Source organism: Phalacrocorax carbo, chromosome 1, assembly GCF_963921805.1.
Source record: "Phalacrocorax carbo chromosome 1, bPhaCar2.1, whole genome shotgun sequence".
In the NCBI taxonomy this organism is placed as follows: domain Eukaryota; kingdom Metazoa; phylum Chordata; class Aves; order Suliformes; family Phalacrocoracidae; genus Phalacrocorax; species Phalacrocorax carbo.
This window is the reverse complement of record NC_087513.1, coordinates 179636776-179659372: the sequence shown is the minus strand read 5'-3', so window position 1 is coordinate 179659372 and position 22597 is coordinate 179636776. Positions and strand designations below refer to the sequence as shown.

At 40.1% G+C, this 22597-nt stretch overlaps 1 protein-coding gene across 1 annotated transcript; it reads right to left on the bottom strand.

Annotated features, from left to right (window-relative positions):
• Positions 1-15106: 15106 nt before the first annotated feature.
• PCDH20 (protocadherin 20) lies at positions 15107-21045 on the bottom strand. Its single transcript, XM_064440771.1, has 2 exons — positions 20878-21045; positions 15107-19760 (listed from the first exon to the last, which is right to left on the bottom strand). Exons 1-2 carry the CDS (start codon positions 21028-21030, stop codon positions 17058-17060), a joined length of 2856 nt encoding a protein of 951 aa, XP_064296841.1. The 5' UTR covers positions 21031-21045; the 3' UTR covers positions 15107-17057.
• Between the last annotated feature and the right edge of the window lie 1552 nt (positions 21046-22597).

The following is a 22597-nucleotide window of genomic DNA, read 5'->3' as shown; positions in this document are numbered from 1 at the left end:
GAGATGCAACAACTAGAGAGAGTTCAGCAAAGGGCCGTGAAGGTGACTAAGGGGCTGGAGCATGTGTCCTATGAGGAAAGGCTGAGAGATCTGGGACTGTTCAGCCTGGAGAAGAGAAAGCTCAGGAAGTATTTTCTCAATGTACATAAAGACTTGAAGGAAAGGTGCAAAATGGATGGAGCCAGGCTGTTTTCAGTGGTTCCCAGGGACAGGACCAGAGACAATGGGCACAAACTGAAACACAGGAGGTTCCCTTTGAACATCAGGAAACACGTTTTTTTCTGTGGGGGTGACTGAACACTGTCACAGGTTGCCCACAGGTTGTAGAGTTTCCATTCTTGGAGATATTCAAAAGCCACCTGGACATGGTTCTGCACAACCAGCTCAATGTGTCCTGCTTGAGCAGGGGTGTTGGGCCAGATGACCTCCAGAGGTCCCTTCTAACTTCAGTGATTCTGTGATTCTAATTCAGATTTGGATCCCCAGTCATGCATACTGCACTGGCCAATCCCTTGTTATTCCCAACACGGACAGATTGTGGCTACTCATTTTTATTCTTTTACCCAGTAGCTCTGTAAAATTACCTGAGATGTGAGACAACTGCTCCTGACAAAACTTATTGATGTCAAAATTGTCTAGATAGGATTCTACAAGGCATTTTGGGGCAGAACTCTCTAGCAAACTCCCATTAAGCTGTTAACTTTGTATGCAATACCACTGAATCAAAGAAAGCAAACACGAGAGAAGCTTGTTAGAGTCCATTGGTCAGATCACACACTTTGAGATCATTGAAGATCTACTTCCTAAACCTATGTTTTTCAAATCTAATGGAAGGATCCAAGGTGTCAAAAAATTTTGGGCAGTGAAAGAGTTTGTGAGCATTTGGGGCATACATTTTGGATTTTGGAAGCTAAACAGAGACTAAGGGAGTGAAAGCTTCTAATAGGTCTGTCAGCTGAAGAATAAGTATGGAATAATCTTCATCTAGTTAACCACTTCAAAGGGAAATAAGGGCAGAACCAAGCTACAGCCCACCCAAGACTGAAGAGGATGATGGGGCTCAGAAACTATGGCAGACCCTCAGTGCTTCTCTACTTATTTTTCTCTGCACACATACAGTCTCTTACAAAGAGCTCCTACATACAGAACAATAGATGAAGTGCTTCACAGTATCTGCAGACAGACTTGTGGAATTGCTTCCTCCTGCCTCTTCACTGTGTGTGGGATTTACTGATTACACACGATATTTTTACTTGATGTAAAGGTTGGTTATTACTGTGGAGGTTATTTAGACTTTAATTACTCATTTCCTTTTATTCCTCTCTCTTAATCTTATCCTTTTCACTAACGTTTTCATTATTTCTTCCTTTAGAAAAATCACTTAGTATTCCAGTCTGTAATATAGCAACTATAAACGTGTGCCTTTATTTATCCATCCACAAAGGAAGAACCTAATTTGATACAAAAATCAGCAGCAAATTAGGAACTTTCACTGTCATCAAACAAAGGAATGGAGACAGACAAGCAGAGAAAGAGCCTCATGGTTACTATTCTTTCCCGGCAGATAAGACATCTGAACTCTATTTAATATTTAATAGTTTATTTGAAGTACAACAGCAGTAAAAGAGATTAAGAAGATCCAGCTACACTAAATAAAATAATAGCATTAGGGTATTTTCTTTAGATATGGGTTTAACAGCTTCGTGCAAAGAAGGAATGTGAGTACAGGTCTCCCACAGAGAGGGAGAAAAACAAGTAAATAGGATAAATAATAAAGAAAGTGGTAACATCTTAATTTCCATCAGTACTCCCTTGCTGCCTCAGTTTTTCCAAAAGAAACAAAAAAGTTTCATGTGGTCTGAAATAATTCATATTGTGCTGGGATATGTGTGTATGTAAAGTTGCCTTTTAATTATGGGTCAATCCAAACCATTTTTTAATTTTTTAATTTAATATTTTTCTTAGCTTGTCTTTCAAGACTCCAAATGAGGCAGATGCATAGCTGTTGTCACCACAGACATGGGACTGATTGTCCTTCAGCTCCTTTCTCTAAACATATCCTTTCTGATTTCTAGCATTTTGTCCCCAGCTGATAGAATCTTTAAGCACACATTCTTTTCCTATGTAAGACCAAGCCTTTGTCTACAACATATCATGGATTAAGTGCATTAACTTTAAGGGTATAACTGCTTTCAGCAGCTCTAAGTCTTGTCTTAGTGAGCATATGACTGCTGCTAAGCAGAGTGATGAGATATCCTCAAACCAAATGACTGTTTAATTTTCAGAGAGAACAAAGCTTAAATTGGTAGAAAAATTATATTAAAAAACTATTGAAACTGTGTATTTAAAGGCAGTGTTACTGTAACATGACCTACGAGATGCTTAGTTTTTACATGGGGATGTACCCATCCACTCCCATCCCTCCCTCCAACATGTTTCTGACAGCTGCCTTCTTTCAGACTAAGGAAGCACCTATTAAAATTTAAGCATACTTAGTGGATATACACAGTTATTTTGCAGGTGAGGGGGTGCTGCCTAGCTGGTTGGTTGATTTAGTTTAGGTTTGGTTTGGTTTGCGTTGCTTTGCTTTTGGTTGCTTTGCTTTGGTTTACTTTGGTTTGCTTCGGTTTGGGTTTGTTTTTTTTTTTTGCAAGAGCCCATTTTTAGTTAAGCCAAAGTAATAATACGGTGAGCAAATTCCTGCCATAGTCAGGCTGATTTCTAGAAAGCACAGCATTTTTTTGTCTATCACAGAGCAGCCTGATGTCATTCACAGACCCAAGCTAAACCAAGATACACACTTCCATTTGAAAGTGCTTAACTCCTTACTTCCTTGGGCTCTCACCACATCTGCTAGGAAAATTGAAGTCCCACTGGTGAACTACAGCACAAAGTGAAGCAAATTGACTGTTATAGAGATCAGCTGGGAGGGTGGAAGTGACTGAAATGAAAATAATTAAAAGCTGGACTTCTACAATGAGCTTATTAAATTTTAAAAGTCATTGTTATAATAGCTCAATAAATAACAGACTTGGTTATGTTTGATGTCAATTTGGAACAATGATTTATCTGTGATGGATAATATGAGGTGAGTAGGGGCAGGATTTTATTGTGTAACTGCAGTCATTTATTTCATTTGAAACTCTTGGGGATTATAAAAATATTTCAGAGCAGCTAAAGGGACAGCGATAAGGACAGTATATAACCGCTGACAGTACTGGTTTGGGGAGGAATGACAGTCTCACAAGAGCAATAGCTGGATATTGGACCTATCACTTCTGAGTTAGTTCAAACCAGGCCAGGTCACAGCTATGCAGTACTGCTTAAGTTCTTCTGTTTAACGTCCCTATTTATTGCAGTCATCTGCCCACTAATTACTGAGCATTAAGTTCCCACTGGACTCTTCAGTCCTATCAAATGTCCAATTAGATGCAGCTGATTAGAATATTATTTCCAACCCATCCTGCCTCGGTTGCCCATATAACACAGCAGTTTATCTCACCTACTGAGCTGACAGAGGGGAGCCCTGTATGCGGTGCTTACACCTGAATGATGGGCAAGAATCTTTGCTCTGATCCTTCCTTCTCTCTATTGGCTCCTCAATGGCCTCTGTTTTGAATTTCAAAGAGTGGTTTTCATCAGCTTAACCAACATTGTAAATGAAACTACATGGCCAGGCTGTTCAGGAAAAGTAATGAAGCTACTGGTCCATAGTAGGAGGCTCAGTGGCACATGAGACGCGGCTTTCACAGAGACCAGAGTAAGGTTGTACAACCTGATACTTAAATGCAGAGTTGAAATGCATGTCTCCAGTTCAGGATGCGGTATAGTTTTCACATGCATCACACATATACATATGCATGCACACCTAAACATGCATAAACTTTAACGCTTGCTACACCCCTATGCTTGTACTTTCCATCAGCTAATTGCTGCAGGATGAGAAGAGAAGGAAAGATATTACTTTGTTTAAAAAAATAAATAAATTGAGAGTTTCAATAATGTGCAAAATTATATTGATGCATATCTATTCAGTTTATTTCTCTAGAAGCAGTTCTACATATGGAGACTGGTTATGGGCAAAGGTTATATTACATGTTTAGAACAAACCACGTCCTTCATTCTTTTTCTATCTTATCCCAAGGAGTACTCTCCATGAAGATGTCTCTGCTTTAATATTGGTTATATTAATCTGTTTCTCAACAATAAGTGTACAAATATGCTGATGGAGAAGAGTTTATTTTCAATTGTTTCAGAGCCTCTCTGTGGTGAGTTGACTTCGGTTGGCTGCCAGGTGCCCACCAAGGGTCAAACCACTGCCCTGTCTAGTTTTTTTTAACCTAAATATTCAATGATTACAGTGATAGAGGAATATTTAGCTAGCAAACATATCAATGAATGAATATATGAAAAAAAGGAATTATTTTTTTAAAATCTGGCCCTGTAGCTGAGACGACCATAGGTTTTATTGTGATTGGTATTATTAAAAGTGGTCTTGCTTTATAATTCTTTAGAAACATCACTTGTATTTTATTTCAGATACAATACCAGATATTTTTAGTTTATTCATCTAGATACTCTGATGACATGGGGGGGGGGAAGAGAGGAAAAGAGGTAAATATAAGGCAATATAAAATTAATCTATGTCATATTTTCAAAAAGTTTAGCACCAGATCATTACACCTAATCTGCCTGTTGTTCTTCATAGATTACAAACCTACTATATTTAATCCAGTAGGTCTTTTGTTAATTTCAATTAATTGTGATTGACTTTGTTTCAGCCTACCTTTCATCATTCAGGGTTCATCTGGAGACACCAGAGGCCTACTCTGGTAGATTTTTACTCCTTTATTTTTGCTACAATAAAAATTGTGTTGTGTTTAGCACTTACTTGCAAATGTAATTGATTCATTCCTTTCTTTAAGAAAAATTAAAAAGTCTAACTCTCCAGTTTTTCAAATTAATTAATTTTATCTATTTTTCAAAATAAATTGGTGACTCTCTTCTGCAGTATCTCCCATTTTTCAATGACCTTTTAAAATATGACACCAAAATTGGACACAATGTTCCAGCACTGTTCTGACTAATGTCTTGTACAGTAATGTCTTTACTTTTCTCTTTATAGAACAACAACAAAAAAACTTAGGATCTTTTTTTATTTATTTATTTTTATTGTTCCTTTTTCGTATTATATTGGTGTTCGTGTGAAATTGCTTATTCATTTGGGTTTTCTTGAAAAATAATAAAGTTAAAACTTACATCCACAGAACCTCCCTGTAAAAACCTTTGCTAAATGACATTTTCCCACTGAAGACTTTTTGTCTGACATCTACCATTAAGGGGTGCTAACTCCGTTAACTTTAGAAATTACTATAATTGCTTTATTGAACTCATATACGCTAACTTTTGAAGTACATAATCTGGTTCAAAGTCAAATATCTTACATCAGTGTGACTGTTACATCTTGACATTACAAAATTTGTAATTTAATCAAGAGGTAAATTCAGATTTGCTGTACAAGATGAGTTTTGCAGGGGATCATTTCTATTTTCAAAAATTGCTATATACTCTTATCCTTTAATTCTCTACCATCTTAGTTCCAAATCAGCTTTTTCTTCATTTTGCCTAGGTTTTATGGATTATTAGACTTGTAAATGTTTGGGTCATACCATCTAGCCTTACTAAATATCGGTATAATGTCTATACTCTTCTAGTTACTCTGTGATTTAAACAGATTAACCACCAGCAAACCTAGAAAAAGTATTCATCTCTGGTATCTGTTGTTCAGTATTCTGTGTGGTATAGGAAATAAAATTTAATCCTTATGAAATATATAATTTTTTTTTCTTTCCCAGTGACTCATTACCAGATGAATGAGAATTCCTCTCTCTACTGCCATTCGGTAGATGCAACATTCTTTTAGGGAGCAGTAGTAGTCCAAACCCCCAGATATAGAGACTATGTTCAAAGGATGTGGATGAAGTGGATACACATTATTAAAAAATTACAGGAGTACCCTAGAGTACCTCTCTGCTTTTAGGTGGAAAGAAGAAGCAGCTCCTTTTCCAGAAGTTTAGTGTATCTGTGTCTTAAAAAGTATTTTTCAGACTAATGTGTTTAACAAATTTGAGCTAAGTTCAAGTCACCAAGTTTGAACTAATAGTTGGGTGTCCAAACTCACTGTTTTAGCAGCTAGATTCTCAAAGGCAAATGCATTTCACTGAACCCAGGAAATACCTACAATAATTTTATTGGTTTGTTTTTATTTCATGGCCAGTTTTATTCATTGTCCAACATTAATAATAACACATTTAATTCTTACAATAGCATCTTTATTCTGTCCTAGTTACATGTCTTACCTCTGCCTGTGTTAACTCTTCCATCTATTTCTTTTCTCCTGGGAGTTTAATTTCTTAAGCACATGTCAGATGATTCACTACGGCACATATTTATCTTCTGATCTTCAGCTGTATTTATTACCTGGAAGAGGTCACAAACATCTGATTAACAAATTATGAGAAACCACGTCACTATATGTCAAAGAAAAAAACTTTCTGAGAAGAGGTCAAATGAGGGTGAACAAATCAATGAACTGATCTATAGAATACCTGGAATTAAGGTGACATTCACTTAGAGTCATAGGTGGCAGTTCTATAAGCTAGAGGAAAAAAAAATTGATATGCATTTGGGTGTATAATTTTTGGCCTTTTTTTTTTTTTTTACTTACACATGAATTCTTAAAAATCTTAATTTTTTTCTTTTCCTGCCTCATTTTACCAACATTTGTTCACCTTATAGGTTTTGTTACCTTCTTTATTTTAATTTCTGCTGATATTCTTTATTCTTTTTGTTGTTTATATTTTGCTAATACAGCAACCTGTTTCACTGCTCCTAGGTACATCTGATTATTTTTTTTTGAGGGCAATATATTTTTCTTAAAAACATCTTATAAAGTAATCTTGTGTCCAAATTTCAGTTAAATATAACCCAACATGTACTAGTATTTCTAATAGGTGATTTGACTTTGACACTTAGAGGATGTGCTCAGAAGGGTCTTACACTTCCTTTTATTCTTTAATACATTTCAGATAGTTCAAATTGGTTACTATTCTAGTCTTTTTATTTTTTAGTTCCTTTAAGCTGATGGAAAGTGACCAAAACCCCATAACCCTGTGTAAAAGTTTTCAATTTTACAGTGACTTATTGTTGACCATTATCTGAAAACACTTTGTAAAAATTGCATGTCTTGTGAAGATGGATTTCACATATCAAATTGGTTTTTTCACTCAGGTCATCTTGTAGAACACTCGATTCAAAAATACCCCGAATTCAAGTAAATTATCTCTAAATAGTTTTTACCTTCAAAGTAAAAGGGCTCACCTAATTTTGCCTATGACTTTCTGATATTTGCTGAAGAGATAATGATGTTATAAGCTGTTGTGCTCTAGCTATTTGACCTGTGCAACAGTTCAAAACCTTACCAGGAATCTGTGCAATTTTATTAGGCTAAAAGGATATTTTTTTTTACTCCTCTTCTGCATATTTTCCCATACTGTTTTCATCATTCCCACACAGTATTTCTTATCACACATACAACTTCCATCAAAGAACTGCATACTCAGCACACTGCAATCTATCACGTGCAGACTTGGGAAGACAGAGTAGGAAGGAGACTGCTTTCATAGCCTCTATGCCTTCTATATTTCATTCTTTTTAAGATTTGTGGGTTTTCATTTTTACAAATAGCAAGCGACACAGCAAAAAAAGGTGTCAGTTCTGTCAAATGCAGCTGTCCCCATGACTTCAAAGAAATTTGCTTTCACACTTACAAAGATTAAAGTAAAGAACAAACACACACAAACAAACCCTTCCATACATGGAAAAGAAAAGGAAGTTGTCTCAACCTGTATAGAGGTTCTATACTCCGCAACACTTTAGCAGTGCTTCTCATCCACTGTAACTGGACAAGGGCAATATGATACCTGCCTGTCTCTTGTTCTAGTACCTAGCCTAGATTCACTCTATTTAACTTGAGATATTTAATCAAGGTACCTTTGGGAGGGCCCTGCTGTAATGTCCCTCTAGAGTGAACTGGGAGCAATGCAGGCACTGTCATAAAGCATCTACATTCTCAATAAGCAGCTTCCAGAGTTGCCTTGACTAGAGAAGCAATCTTAGGTGTGTATACTCCTAACACTTTTATATAGATGCCTGAAATTTATGCTGCATGAATCTGAGCTGGGAGTCAGTCATGACTTGGCATTTCTAGATGTTCCTAAAACTGAAAACTCTGCCTTCACTAGTTTTTAATTTCATTAAATTTCAAGCCAAAATTTAAAAGTGTATTTGAAAAAACACTGTATACTAGCAGAGACTATGAAAAACATATTAAGAGAAAAATCTTTGAATGTCTTATGAGGCTGTTTCATAGCTGATAATAACAGGCAAAATATATTGCTTCTTAATAGTATAACTTCATTTCAAAAGCTAAAATTGTTCTAAAAAAACTTCATGGGGATTTTGTTCCAACATTTTGTAAGTGATTAAAATGTTGTTGATTAAGCTATTTGCCCAATGCAACAAAAAAGTTACTGTGGGATAGATGCTGAAAGACTTAGTATCAACATCAAAGGTAATGGAAAACATCATTTACAATCAATAAAAATATTCTGACCCTTTAACATTTCATTTTTGATCTCTTCAGAGCAGCTGTAATGGGGATGGATAATGTTGGCTAGTTTGAATTTTGCATGTTAAACTATAGTTTAATATGAACACTTGAACACTTTTAAACTGGATTTACATCAGTGAGACATGAGGCTATTCACCTCCTGAAAGGAGTGCAGAAAGACTCTGAAGCTGTGTCTTGAGTACCTACAGCTGAAGGTACTGAATTGTTTTCATTGTGTCTGAGCATAGTGAAAAACATCCTTGAGAAGCTTAATACATTGGTTACTTTATGCTGAACTTTCAAGACTGAATTATATTCCAAAACATTTCTTTTTCCTGCATGCTTGCTCCTTTATTGCTTTTTCAGATATTCACATACCTGCCATTTAGGTGCATAACCCTACATATGAGGTTTCTGAAAATTAAATTCAAATTCAAATTCAAAGAAAAGACAGTTTAAAAAGAGCATTCTTCTGTTTTCAATTCAGCTAAACTTAGCCTGGTAAACAGAAACAAATAAAAGAGAACACCAAGACAACTGTGTCGCCTTCACTTTTCTTTTGTGACTTATAAAGAGAGAAAAAAAAAAGACACCTTCAAAACATGTAGATGACTTCTAGATAGATATGCAAAGCAGCTATTTGGATATATTTCAATAGAAAACATCTACAGAATCTGCACTGTGTTAACACAGTGATATATCAGAACCCTCTTCTTACTACTGTAATGAAACTTTCATTCTCATTATAAATACGAAGAGGAAGGTTATGTTATCATTATGCATTTTAGGAAAGTGAGCACAGAAGCATGTCTGGTATTTGCATATTGTCACAAAAAAGATCTCACTTCATTAACAGCATTCACTGGAAACATTATGTCACAGTATCAGCTTTTATTTTGGCTGAGAAGATGCAAATGTTTCTAATAAGATCTTTTTGTCCTGAGTTAGCAAAAATGAATGCACCCAATATAATAACACTGCAGAAAATCACAATGAAAAGAGAATGCTGTTATCATAATGAAACAGACACTTTAAAGATATTCTACTCAAAGCCTTTATTTCTCTGTACAGCTTTGACCTTCTGACAATGAGAATCAGTTTTTAACGTATTTTGTGTTAGTACTTTGTGTCAGGAAATCCCAGTGCTCTGCAATGAGCTCTTGTCCTTATAGGTTAAGAAAAGGGATGAGATACTGCTGAAAGGGGACTGTTACCACTGCTATAGTACACAGTAAATCCAGTAGATCCAGAAAAATTCTTTATATTGTTTCTGACCACTTCCTTTTGTTTCCTACATGCAATCATTTTAAAGGGCCCTTCCATTTTGATTGTATTTATTTATTCTTGCTGTCTTCTGCTCCTTTCTACTTCAGTCAGTCGGGAAGTAAAACATATCCTGAGAAGCAGTTCTGCTTTGTATTCTGATTGTCAGCCCGACCCTTTATAAATACGTTCCCCAGAAAATAGAGCTTTAGGCAGAGGAAGACCAACTTCTACCGCATAACTGTCCTGATATTGCAAATAGGATTGAAATTATTCTGAACTATGTGGAGACAAATACCTCTGATAAAGATCCATGAGGTAACTGTTTCAATGTTTCAAATTACTTTTTTTTTTTCTTTCTAAATACCAGAAGCTGCTCATCATGGAGGGGAGAGCACAGGACTGTATTTTCCCCAATTCGCTCCCCTCTCAACCCCTGCTGTTTTGAAAGTGCTTGGAGCACCATTTCAAGGTCAAGTATCTCCAGTTCCTTGGAATGCTCCTTTAGCAGGCATACATGGCTGTGTCTCCTCAGCCTGGAAGGATTTCAACATCTGAGTTTTTGTATTAAACACAGTAGTTCAGTTTCCAAATGAAGGCTAGAGAGTGTCCTTACGAAGGCATGACTTCAGCATCCCCTCCAAATACACAATTGAGGACACTCTCTGAACGATAACAAAATTTTCTCACCTCCTCAGCAAGCGCTCTGCCATCACATATATCAAAGGTACACCTTCTTTTATTGTGCTCTATAGGAGTGACTTGCATGAAATACTTTGGTTAAAAAAATAAAAAAGGGTAAAGCCATGAGAAACTTTGGACAGTGAAACCCAAATGGATGGAGCCTTGCAGCCTGTAACAAAGTGTTTGAAAGACAGGTTTAAAGTAATGTGAGCTCCAGGCACCCGCACTGACTGCAAGGGGCTTCCTCACTAGCACGCTGGCTGTTCTGGTGCCGTCCACGACAGCGATTTCACTCCATGCATTATAGTGCCAGTGGGAGTGCCTAGCACTGCAATCTGTAGTTCACTCAATGGCCTAAATTTCTCTTCTTTGAAACACAAAGTGAAATCTTCGTTACCCTGAGTTATCTGTAAACTTACTGGAGAGAAGTAAACAACTCCAGTGCTTACCAAAGACCTGAATTGCCTGCAAAGAAAGATTCTTTATCTCTCTGCTCACAGTAGGGGCACAGATGGTTCCACTAAATCACCAAAATTAGATGGGATGAATTGAGGCTTCAGAGCTTATCAGTTAGGTATGATAGATGTTACGTTTTAGACTTAGATGTCTTTTTTTGACTCTGATACTAAGGATCAGATGTCTTTGTATGATCTATGTTTTATATACTCATTATAGTCTGTCACGCTCTACTCAGTGGAGCTGAGAGGTTGATGCACTTGACGTGTCATCACCAGTGGGACACACATGCCTATCTATAGTTCTCTCATGTCATTTTTAGGTGCTGCTTTGCACTCTTGGCATCTAGCTACTACTTTAGAAATATACAAGTCTACCTGACAGCCTAGTGTAGAAGTTTGATATGGTTATGAGTATTCTAGATAGCACTTGATATTAATTTTCAGAGCAGCTGAATCTTGCCCTGAAGGCCTGCTTTAGATCAAGCTGAAGCACCCTCTAGTTCTGTTGTCTGTGTTGAGGAGACTCACAGACTAAAGGGGAAGCATAGACTCCTAGCTCGCTTGTTGATATCTGTAGACATTTCAATACAGATGTGTAAATATGGAGCTGAATCACATCAAAGACTCACTTCAACACATGCAAGTGTTTAGTGAACCCCTCCTAAAATATCCAAAGCATCCACACTGGGCTGGCAGATACAATAGTTCATTGATGGAAAGCCTGCATTCTTCCAGCCTTGCAGCTCGAGGCCAGGAGGGATACCTTAAGGCATCTAAAGTAGTACTACATGCTGACGCATAGGTAGAGGAAACAAGCTGTCACTGTCTTTGCACCTGTTCTGCATAAAGAGGTGAGTTCTCGGCTCAGTGACTTGCTCTGAAGATTAGTATTTAACCAAAACTTTGAAGATGGAAAATAAAGCAAAATAGTTAGAAGATGGAATTGACATTGCTAGGGCTCCTGGGAGTAGAGCAACATCCAGCTTGATGCTTACAGTGCAAGTCCTCTCAGATTGAACACGGTTTAAATGATTCCATAGAATGTATTCCAGTAAAATGCTTACTACTCACCAGCAGCATTAGCTAGCAACATGAAAACCTTCAATTCGAACTCCTAAGCGTGTATTTGTTTTCAGAAGCAGTGGAATGAATGACTGAATGCATCATAAATGATTCAGTATTTCTTCATTCAGAATTATGTTTTCTTAGCACCTGTTCAAAGTACTCTGTCATCAGAAATATTTAGGTGTTGAAATTCAGCCTTTAAAAATCATTCCCTGATGAAACTGGAATGAAAATATAGCAGGAATCACTGAAACACTTGTATACAGCATGTTAGAAAGAGTATGCAGCCTATCAATCCGTGCTATAAGAATGAAAGTATTTTTCTCATCCGCAACATGAAAAACAGAGCTGTTTAGTTTTACATTTGTCCATGAGACAAAAACTTTGAATCCTTCCATCTCAGAATGCAGACGGCAGTCTTAACTTCTTATCTGCTGGTTCAGTCTGGTACAGAGACTGAAAAGGAGATAGCAATACTGCCTGCACTGGTATTTTTGCACATGCTTTAATTCACAAAACTATAAATTATGACATGTTGCCAATCATTTGAAAATTTGTAACTCTGAACAACACGTTTGGAATAAATAAGTTAGAAGCCTTCAAATAGTTTTCTCAGAACATTTCCCACGCTGTTAAAATAAAGCATAAAACTTATTCCTGCAACTTTTATCTGTCTCAGCATCTACTACTTAAAAGTATGGGACTTGACTATAGGAAGCGAAGGTGCTGAATACCCTTATTTCCACTTAAAATTTCACTAGACATCCCTTTAAAATCAGATTATTTTTGGTAAGTAAGAGGAATGTGCTTAGCTCCTCAAACCCCAGCTCTGATGGAGAGTTGTCTAAATCAAGGTTTTGTGTTTCAGCTGGCTAATATTTGACAATTAATTGTCTTGCTTTGTTTTCCCCTGTAAATTACATGAGTGAGAAGGAATGTACATAAACACTAATGGCTGTGAGAAGCTGATGACAAGCACAGTACAGGGAAGGGGGGAGTCAGCTTCCTGCATGGCTCTGATAACACACCTGAATCATGAAACAAAACACTCGGCATATTCAGCTGACAATTTCTTTGCGGCACAGGTGCTGTATATCTCCACTTAGGCTGAATTGTTAGGCTGCTGCCTGAGAGTTCATTGCTTTGAACCAGGAAGTAAAATGCTAGTCGTGGATTATCCATCCTCTTCATATGTTTGAGTATTTTAATAAAACCTTCCCAAAATAGCAGTTGGAGACAAAAAAAACCTTACAATGAAATCCATCAGCAGTCAGGGTTTTGTGATTGCTTTCAGGGAGGCCAAGTTTTGCTCTAACACTGTACCTCCCACCAGGCGTCCTATTAAAACAGTGGGATCTTTTTACATTGTCCTCCGTGGACTCTGGCACAGTTGCATGTTTGAACCTTGGTACTGGAAAATGGGCTTAAAACACCGTAAGATCGTTTTTTTGTGTCTTGACATAAGAAAAAGCAGTGTGCTCTAATTCCCCTTCCACTTTTCCACACCTCATCTTTTACTGATACTTAGCCAGGCATTAGGTTAATTTTGCATCAAAACAGTAACTTCAAAGAGCAATGGGGCTCCTAGATCTTTTAAAAAGAATAAAAAGAAACAGAGAAGACTGAGCTGATTTTCTTTGCCCACTGCCACTGGGCTCACTGCCCATTTCTTGTCTTTTATTTTTTTAATTTGTTAATTCTAATGAAAAAGTGTTTGCATGGCAAGTTTAGGAGGCTTTGGCAATACAAAGCTTAGGACAATCTCATTTTTTATAAAAATTAACAAAGAGCACCCACTCACTCTAAGATTGTTCAATGGATACTGTAAATGAATGAGACATTTATTTTTGTGCCAGCTCAACTACCAGCGTCGACAAGATTTGCATATATTTTGGCAAGTGCACTGCACAAGGTGGTAATAAAATAGGCCTTTTATATTTGAGTCTAATTTACTTTAGTTATACTCATTAAAAATGTGTTTTCACGTGAAAGGGATTTCTGTAAGGGATATTTTGGAAACAGCAACGTCACAGAAATGTTTGCTCTATAGCCAGTATCAAGCATTTTTCCACTGAGCATTTTTCTGAAAAGAAATTAGCAGATTCTATGGATTTAAGGCTCCTGGGTTTATTTTATTTTATTTTATTTTAATCACTGTTAGGTTTAACAGTGCAGACTTAAATATCATGCTTATTATTTGCTGCTACCAGCTGTATGTTTTTTAAGTAACACAATATATGGAATTTTTTAATAAAAAAAAAAACACACCTCACTGTGCATATTTTCACATCTTCAGTGATATTACCTACCTAAAGGCTACTCACAGGAAGACAAAAATGTGCTCTTACTCTATGAAGCATTATTCAGGGTAAAGGCTTTTTCACAAGCAGTGGTGCTGGTATGGCTGAAGGTGTGATTTCAAACCAATTTTCTTTAAATGTGTAGAAAATTGTGTGAGAGAAATGCTTCATGAGCAGTACTTCGGTTTTAACAGGCTCATACCATTATATTTTATTACGCATTAGGAACGTGCTTGAACTAAACAAACCAAAGAAGCAACAAGGACAGCACATTTAAACTCAGTAAGCTTAATCAAACAGGTTCGAGACTATGTATTTGTCAAACCTAAATAAAAATATTTGCCCAGTGTCACATGAACATACACTGAAGGATGAGGTTTATGGTTTTATTGTAATTCTTAAGTCTTGGGTTTGCTCCTGTGTAAATCGTCTTGAGAAGATATTGGACTGCAAATTCTAATAAGAGAAGATTAATGAAAAGAATCCTGTCTTTCTTTCAGTTACCTTGCCTCCTTAGTGAAGAAAAAAATGCAGAGGATCTAGCTTTCCCACCACAGCAATACAGAACATCTGTAATACTGAAGTAATTTCCAAAGAACTAATGTCATTGTTCTTCAGAGATAACAAACAACGTCTCTTTGTGAGAAATGCATTTCAGGCATACATACCATTTTCATATTTTAATAATATGAAAATAAATGAAAAAAGGTGATTAACCACAAACCTTTGACAGGCTGAATTAATTTTTCATGAAACACAGCTATCAAACCGTGCATAAACAGAAAATATTCTAACTTGAAAAAATAGCTATTTCTTATAGGCAGAATGGCAAAATATTAACACTCTTACTTAGGCTAAGCAGAACCAATATCTATAAGAAGCTCCAACATTTCAAAAGGCTCAAGGTGAAGTAATGTCCCAATCACAGAGAGAAAAATCAGAAACTGTCTCAAATTGCATTCCCTACTTTTAAAACAGGTATCAGCTGCTGCCCCACGTACATCAGCTGAAATACAATTGCCTTTGCCAGTAATTCCAAGAAGTACAGCATAAACTCTCATTTGTGATTTTGAAGTGTACTAATTTTGGGAAGTATTATGACATGTCAGACAAGATAGCCAGCACCCAAGCATTTGTGAAATATGCATTTCTTGTAACTAGAATAATATTTAGCTTTATAATGAAAATTCTAGGAGAGAAAGAAAAAATAAGTTATTATGAAAATATATAGCTTTAATTTGCAGACATATAAACACTTTTGGTACATTACAGACATATGATGCCAGAAATCAAAATAATCAGTTTTAAGCATAACACTAATTTATCTTGTTCACACAGAGAAATTTGATGTAATCATCATACAAAAGATAGTTCTCAGCTCTTAAAATTAAGTGAAAGTGATACATCACTGATAAACCTGCTGCTTTGATGCAGAGGATACAGCAAAGAATAAATTATCAAGAAAATATGCCACCAGTCTTACAAGTTAGATTTTGGATCTAATCCAAAATCAAAGCCAATGAAAAGGAGCCAGGAATGGTCGCCAAAAGTCAGAAACAAGATCTTTCACATGAAATACCAATCTAGAAGGGAGAAACAGTCAGAATGAACTAAGTCCTATAATTCCTTAGAATATGAAGTGATTTTTGCTCTCATCTGGCAGATCAGATTCAGAAGTATCACATGAAAAATCTATTACACAACCAAACTGATGGAGTACTACTGACAGATTGCTCAAAGTACAAAAAATATCACCACTTCTGTGACAACTAAAGATTCAGCCATTCCCTTGCTTCCTTGCATCTGGCATGTTTACGAGGATGAGCATGGGGTTCTGTCATTATTTGCTGTAGGAAATATTAAATATAATTTTCCATAAAAATGACCAGCAGATTGCTGGAGCAAATGATAATGTGGGTGAAAACTGGAGCAAATGAAAGATGATATGTCACAGCAGTTCAGATTCTCACTACAATATCTTGCATTCTTGCTCAACAGGAATTGCACTTCTTGTTAATGCCTTTTCTATCCTACTGTATAAGCTTTACTTGTGAGGTAATAAACATTCTGTTTTTTCTTTTTTTATTATTATTACTAGTGCATTGTAATGTCTTTATTCTTTTAATTACACATACATCGGGACAGACATCTTTTTTTTTTTTTTTGTGGTGAAATATCTGTATGCCAATGTGTATTTTATGTTAAAACCAATATATTTAAAATATACTCTGTGTTTATCTCATGGACAGTACCTCGAACAGTTCCCTGCTCAGGAGCGTCTGATGCCCTCTTGTGGTTAAAAAGACTTTTAAAACTTGAGTTTAAAGAATCGTCTTACCTTCCCCTTTTTTATGATCACTGATCTTACTGATTTATGAAAGCTGCAAATGATATCCATGTTTTTATACACAGGGTGCTAGCTGTTAGTACTAAGGTTTCATAAAAAAGCTGTACACTGAACTTCAATTTAAAAAACTGTAAACAGCTATTTACAATTATAATATTAAGTTATAAATTAGCAGTCCTTCCTTGCAACCTCTGTCAATACAACCCACGGCTAGGCATTTCAGAGCTGTCCAAGGTTTTTCAGATGTTGGATTTATCCACAAAGAAACGTCAAATGTTAGAAATCTCCATTGGTTTCTTCTCCAACACGTGCAGGCTAATTCTTCCACTTAACGGGATTTGTACTTCCAAGTTTTCATCTGCTCTGTGATGCTTTTTTCCTTTTCTTAAACAGATGTAAATGCCCATCCCTGTTACTAAAGCGATGGAACCCAAGCTTATTATTGACAGAGCTACCAAGGTAGGCATGCAGGATGCTGACTCCATTTTTTTATGCGTAGGCTCTATGGATATCTGCGGCTGCTTTTCTTCTATACTGATATCAGGCTCCTTTCTTAACAAACTTTCAATATAGCTCTCATTGCTAACAGTGTCATTGACGAAAAGGTTCACCATGACGGTGGAATGGAGAGGTTCTGGATAGCCGTGATCGCTAACTTTTACAAGCAGCCGATAGAGGCCATAGTCATTTTGCATCAGTGACTCTTCCAAGGTGATATTACCAGTTTTAGGGTCAATCCTAAATGACTCCGGTCGAGGGCCTCTTCTTCCTATGATGCTGTAAGCTATGACTGCATTCATGCCAGTGTCCTTATCAACGGCATAGACCTCAGTGATGGGAGAGCCAGGAAGGGTAGAAGGAAGGACCAACAAATAAGACATATTAGATTGAGGAAACAAGACCAAAGGTGGGTTGTCATTTATGTCCAGAAGAAGGATAGTTATTTTTGCAGTGGAAGAGAGGGCAGGATCACCGCCATCAACTGCTTCGATCCACAGAACGTAGGAACTTTGCTGCTCCCTGTCCAGGGAGACTTTAGCTCTCAAAACTCCCTTTCCAGTATCTATGACAAAAATATCGCTTCCATTCAGAACTGAAAGGGCAACCCATCCATTTTGCCCTGCATCAGCATCTGTGACACTTATAACTCCAATTTCACCAAAACCTGGAAAGTTTTCTGGCACAAAAAAGCTGAAATCCTTATTGATAAACCTTGGACTGTTATCATTTTTATCCAATACAGTGATGGCGACAGTTGCTATTGATTCTCTTGGAGGGAACCCAGAATCTACTGCTTTGACAGTATATCTGTATTTCTCTTTTTCTTCTCTGTCCAGTTGGGTGGAAACTGTAAGAACTCCTGTGGTTTTATCTAAAGAAAAATAGGAAGGGGCATCAGGCCCTAAAAAATAGGACACTTGCCCTCTTTCTCCGCTGTCAGCATCTGTAGCGTGCAGTTTGGTCAAGAACGCATTGGGAACATTGTTCTCCTCAATGGATAATTCTATCGGCTGTTGAGAGAAAATTGGTGAGTTGTCGTTGTCATCCAGGACCTGTACTTTGATTATTTTGTTGACATGAAATCCTTCTGAGTTCCATGCAACTACAGAGATTTCATAGAGCTGCTGTGTCTCATAGTCCAATGGCTTTGTGGTCTCTAACAGGTATTCATTATTGTATGGCTTGTACGGTGAAAGTCTGAAAGGCCCATCACCATCCAAATAGCAATTGACTTTGTATTTTTCATCAGGGTCTTTGATGGTAAAAAATGCTATCGGTGTGTTGATAGGCTCCAGTTCCTTTAAGTATACCACCCCTTCCACTTCATTAGCTATGAAACGAGGGATGACTTCAGGTGGCCTCATCATGACTTTGATGATGGTCACTAGCACTGTGATCACGGCAGGGATACAACCAGGACCGTTGCCCAGTATGATCAGCCTGTGGAGCCTCAGAGTGTCCCCATCAACTTTACTGGAGAGCGTGATGGTTCCTGTGCTTTCGTCCAGGTGGAACAAGTCTCTGGATGGCTGGGGGACCTTCTGACTGTAGGAGTAGGTGATCTGGGCATTGGATCCAAGGTCCATGTCTACTGCACGGACAGTGGCCACATGCGTTCCTAGACTAGAATTCCCATAAAGAGTGACATTGAGCTGTGAGTCGCTGAACTGGGGGCAGTTGTCATTGATATCACTGATGCCAATAGTGAGCGTGGCACTGCCCACAAGCGGAGGAGTCCCCCCATCCTCAGCAATGATAACTGTGACATATTCCTCCCGTGCCTCCCTGTCCAGAGCCCCCATGACAATCAGGTAGGGAGTCCTCTCCCCACTCTCATTCTCCTCCACATCCAGGGTGAAGACACCGTAGTTATCTCGCAGGCGGTAGGTCTGGACACCGTTGGTGCCTATGTCAGGGTCAAAGGCGGGGTGCTCAATAGCCAGGCGTGTGTTTACCGGTGCATTCTCAGGCACAGAGAGATGGATGTGGGGCACAGGGAACCGGGGCGCATTGTCGTTGACATCCCGGATAGCAATTTTTACCTTCACCAGGCGGAAGTACTCCTGCGGCAGCACCAGCACATCCAGCAGCAGCAGGCATGACTCAGATGAGGGTAGGGAGGAGGAGGAAGAGACAGCAGCTGCTCCCCCAAAGACGGTGGCCCCACTGCTCTCCACGCACAGAGCTTCCCGGTCAATCTCTACGGCCGAGGTGTGCAGCTCTCCGGAGCGGTTGTCCAGCTGCACATACTGTCCCCCCAAGCCACGGGAGGCCAGGGTGAAAGAGAGTGGTGGCTGCAGGGCCGCAGGGCGCTGCCCACCAGCCGTTGGCAGCCGCAGGTCACGGGCCAGGCTGCCGATGAGCACTCCAGCAGGCAGCCCCTCGTTGAGGCTGTAGAAGAGCTCGGTGGCGCGGCTGTAACTGGCAAAGCAGTTGAAAGGTCCAACGAAGAGCAGGAAAAGGAGCAAGTGCTGGGGAGAGAGAGGCACAGGAGTATGGGGAGGGGGTGCTGTTAGAGAGGGAAGGGAGGCAGGAGGCAGCCTCCCCCACTCCCCCCGGCCACTGCCTCCCCCACTGCCACTTCGAGCAAGGAGTGCTGCATCTGCAACGTGAAGCCATCCTCCCTCTCCCACCATCTCCTCCCCCCAGTAGAGCAGCTAATTCCAGGGCATCTCCATCTGTACCCTCCAGGCAACACCAGCTGCATTCCCTACAGCGAATAGCACTGCCAGGGATGGCCCAGGGGCACCTGGCCTCCCCCCCCCTGCTAGCAGCAGTTGCGCTCCGACGTCCCATCTTCCCTCTTCTCCCCCTCCCCACCTCCTCAAGCTCGCCCCAGCTTCTAACCCTCTTACCTGCAAGCACACCCCAAGCTGAGGCATCCCCCTACACCCCCCCAAACATTTGCTTGCCGCCTTCCCACAGCAGCGGTGTGAAACACGTCCCCACTCCCCCGCCGTCTCTCCCTTGTCCCAAAGCCTGTACCTCCCGCATGCCACCGGGCCCTCCGCTGCAGCAGGGGACGCGGCCCGCACCGCGCAGCCTGCGCGGGTCCCTGCGCCCCGCGGTCCCGGAGCCGGCGGCCCCCACGCAGCCTCGCCACCGCGGGGACTCCTCTGGCCGCCGGCTTAAAATACGAGGGGATCAGAGGGGCCGCGCAGAGGTTGCGCGGGGAAGTTGCCCGCGTTGGCAATCGCGTCCCCAGCCCCGCCGCGTACGGAAACGCGCTCCCCGAAAGTAACTTGGCGCATCGCCTCCACGGGGGATTTTTTTTTTCTTTTCCTTTTTCTCCCCCTTTTAACCACCCTATTCCCTTTTTCGCGGCGCTCTGCTAGAACCCGCGCCGACAGCAGCAAGGGAAAACCAAAACTTTTCACGGCTGCTCTGATCTGCGGAGATCGGAGCAGAGAAAAAAAAAACAAAGCAAAACAAAAAAGCAATAAACAGCAAACATATATATATACATGTATATGTATATATACGGTTTGGTTTGTTGTTTTTTTTTTTTTTCTTTTGCCAATTATGCTGCCGCGAAGTGGGGTTCGGGGTGCAGGACGCGGCGCCTCCCCCCGCCGCCCCCGCCCTCACCTGCAGGCTGCCGCGGGCGGTGGTGCTGCCCCGGCCGCCCCGGGGCCCCATGCCCGGCCGCCGCTGCTGCCGCCGCCGCCGCCGCCGGCTGCGCCCGAGCAGCCCGCCCGCTCCGCCGCCCGCCCGCCGCCCGGCCTCCCCGCCGCTGCCCATCCCCGCCCGCCGCCGCCGCCGCCGCGCTGGGCCGGGCCGTGCCCAGGGCCCGCCCCCTCCGCCCGGGAGAGGAGGGGAGCGGACGGCAGGGAGGGAGGGGAGCGGGGGCTCAGCCAATAGTCACGGCAAGGAGCGGGGGTGTGTGTGTGTGTGTGCGCGTGTGTGTGAAAATAAAAAAATAAAAATAAAAAAACCACCACCAAACAAAATCGTCGTCTTCTGTGCAGCGATGTTGCGATGCGGGTGTCGGCCGGCAGAGCGAGAATTAAAAGCTGGCTCGGTCTGAGGAGCGCTGCTGAGCCCCCCGTTGAGTAGCGAGTGGCTCGTGTCTGCGCGAAATGAAGGTAATGTTTTAAGGAGTCGGCATGTGTTTGGTTGGTGGAAGGTGCGAGTCCTGACAAATTAGAGCGGCAACTGCGATTTCCTGCTGGCTCAGAGCCCGAAGGTCCCCCGTGGCAGAAAATTATGTGCTCTCATTTTATAGTCTCCAGTCACTCTTGGCTAGACTATAAGACTGCCATGGAACTAGACATGAAATTATCAGCGCTCGGGAAACTTCAGATAGCGCAGGACCAATTACACATTTCCTTAACGTCTTGGACTGTCAAAAGGGTAGCTAACCTTCCCTCTGTTCCTGACACTGGCTCTCTGCAAGACGTCAAACGGAATTTGAGATGTCTGTCTTTAGCCTTAAAGTGCTCAATGGTCTGGATCCAGGTTATTGCTGAGAGTTCAGGTATTGGGACTCTGGTAGGCAGTTGCATTTGTCAAGCACGCTGGAGCTCCCCTCCGCAAAGGGAGAGTTTGTACAAGAGATTGATCTTTCTGAAGACCACCTTGAATGTCTCCGCGCTCCATGGCAAGCACAGCATGCAGGCATTTGATCTCAGTTTAGGCACTAAAAACATAGAGGAGAGCAAAAATGTTGCCTTCAGTCAATACAAAAAATACTTTCCTTTTCCTTCTACAGCTCCTTGAGACAAACTCCACATCCAATTGAAAATGGAGAAATAAAAAAAGCAATTAGAATCCCAATCCAAAAGCAGCCTTATGCCCAAGTCTTTCAAAACCAAATCGTAAGTGGAAAATACAGAATATACCGCTTAGTAACTCTTGGAGTGTTTTTGGGTGTTGTGAAGATGAGGGCAGTGGCACAAGCTGAATAGAACAGAATACAATAGAACAGAGCAGAACAGAACATAATAGAAACAAAAACTTCCAAGACTGACTTCCTCCAGGGCTGTAAACAAATGACACTAAATCCTTTGTCTTGTATACTTGTATACTCCATCTTTTAAATAAAAATATGCAATACTGCTAGTCTGAATTGGAGCTTTACCCCATTTTCGCTAAAGTCAGTGGCAGCGGAATCAGGCTCGGTTTTATTCAGTGGATATCTTTGAAACACACTCTCATTCCCAAAATGACATTAGTACCACAATAATCATATGTGACTGAAACAGTAGAGCATTAGGGTACTCACAAAAGGCCTGGCTATATTTATTATTCACTAATCTCTAGGGTTTTGAAACCACTCAGTATGTACCACCCTTATAAATTGTTTATA

Coding starts and splice junctions, on each gene's coding strand:
- PCDH20 (XM_064440771.1), bottom strand. CDS start 21,030: ATGGGCAGCGGCGGGGAGGCCGGGCGGCGGGCGGGCGGCGGAGCGGGC. Junction 19,761..20,877: donor CCGCCCGCGGCAGCCTGCAG/GTGAGGGCGGGG, acceptor CTCTCTCCCCAG/CACTTGCTCCTTTTCCTGCT.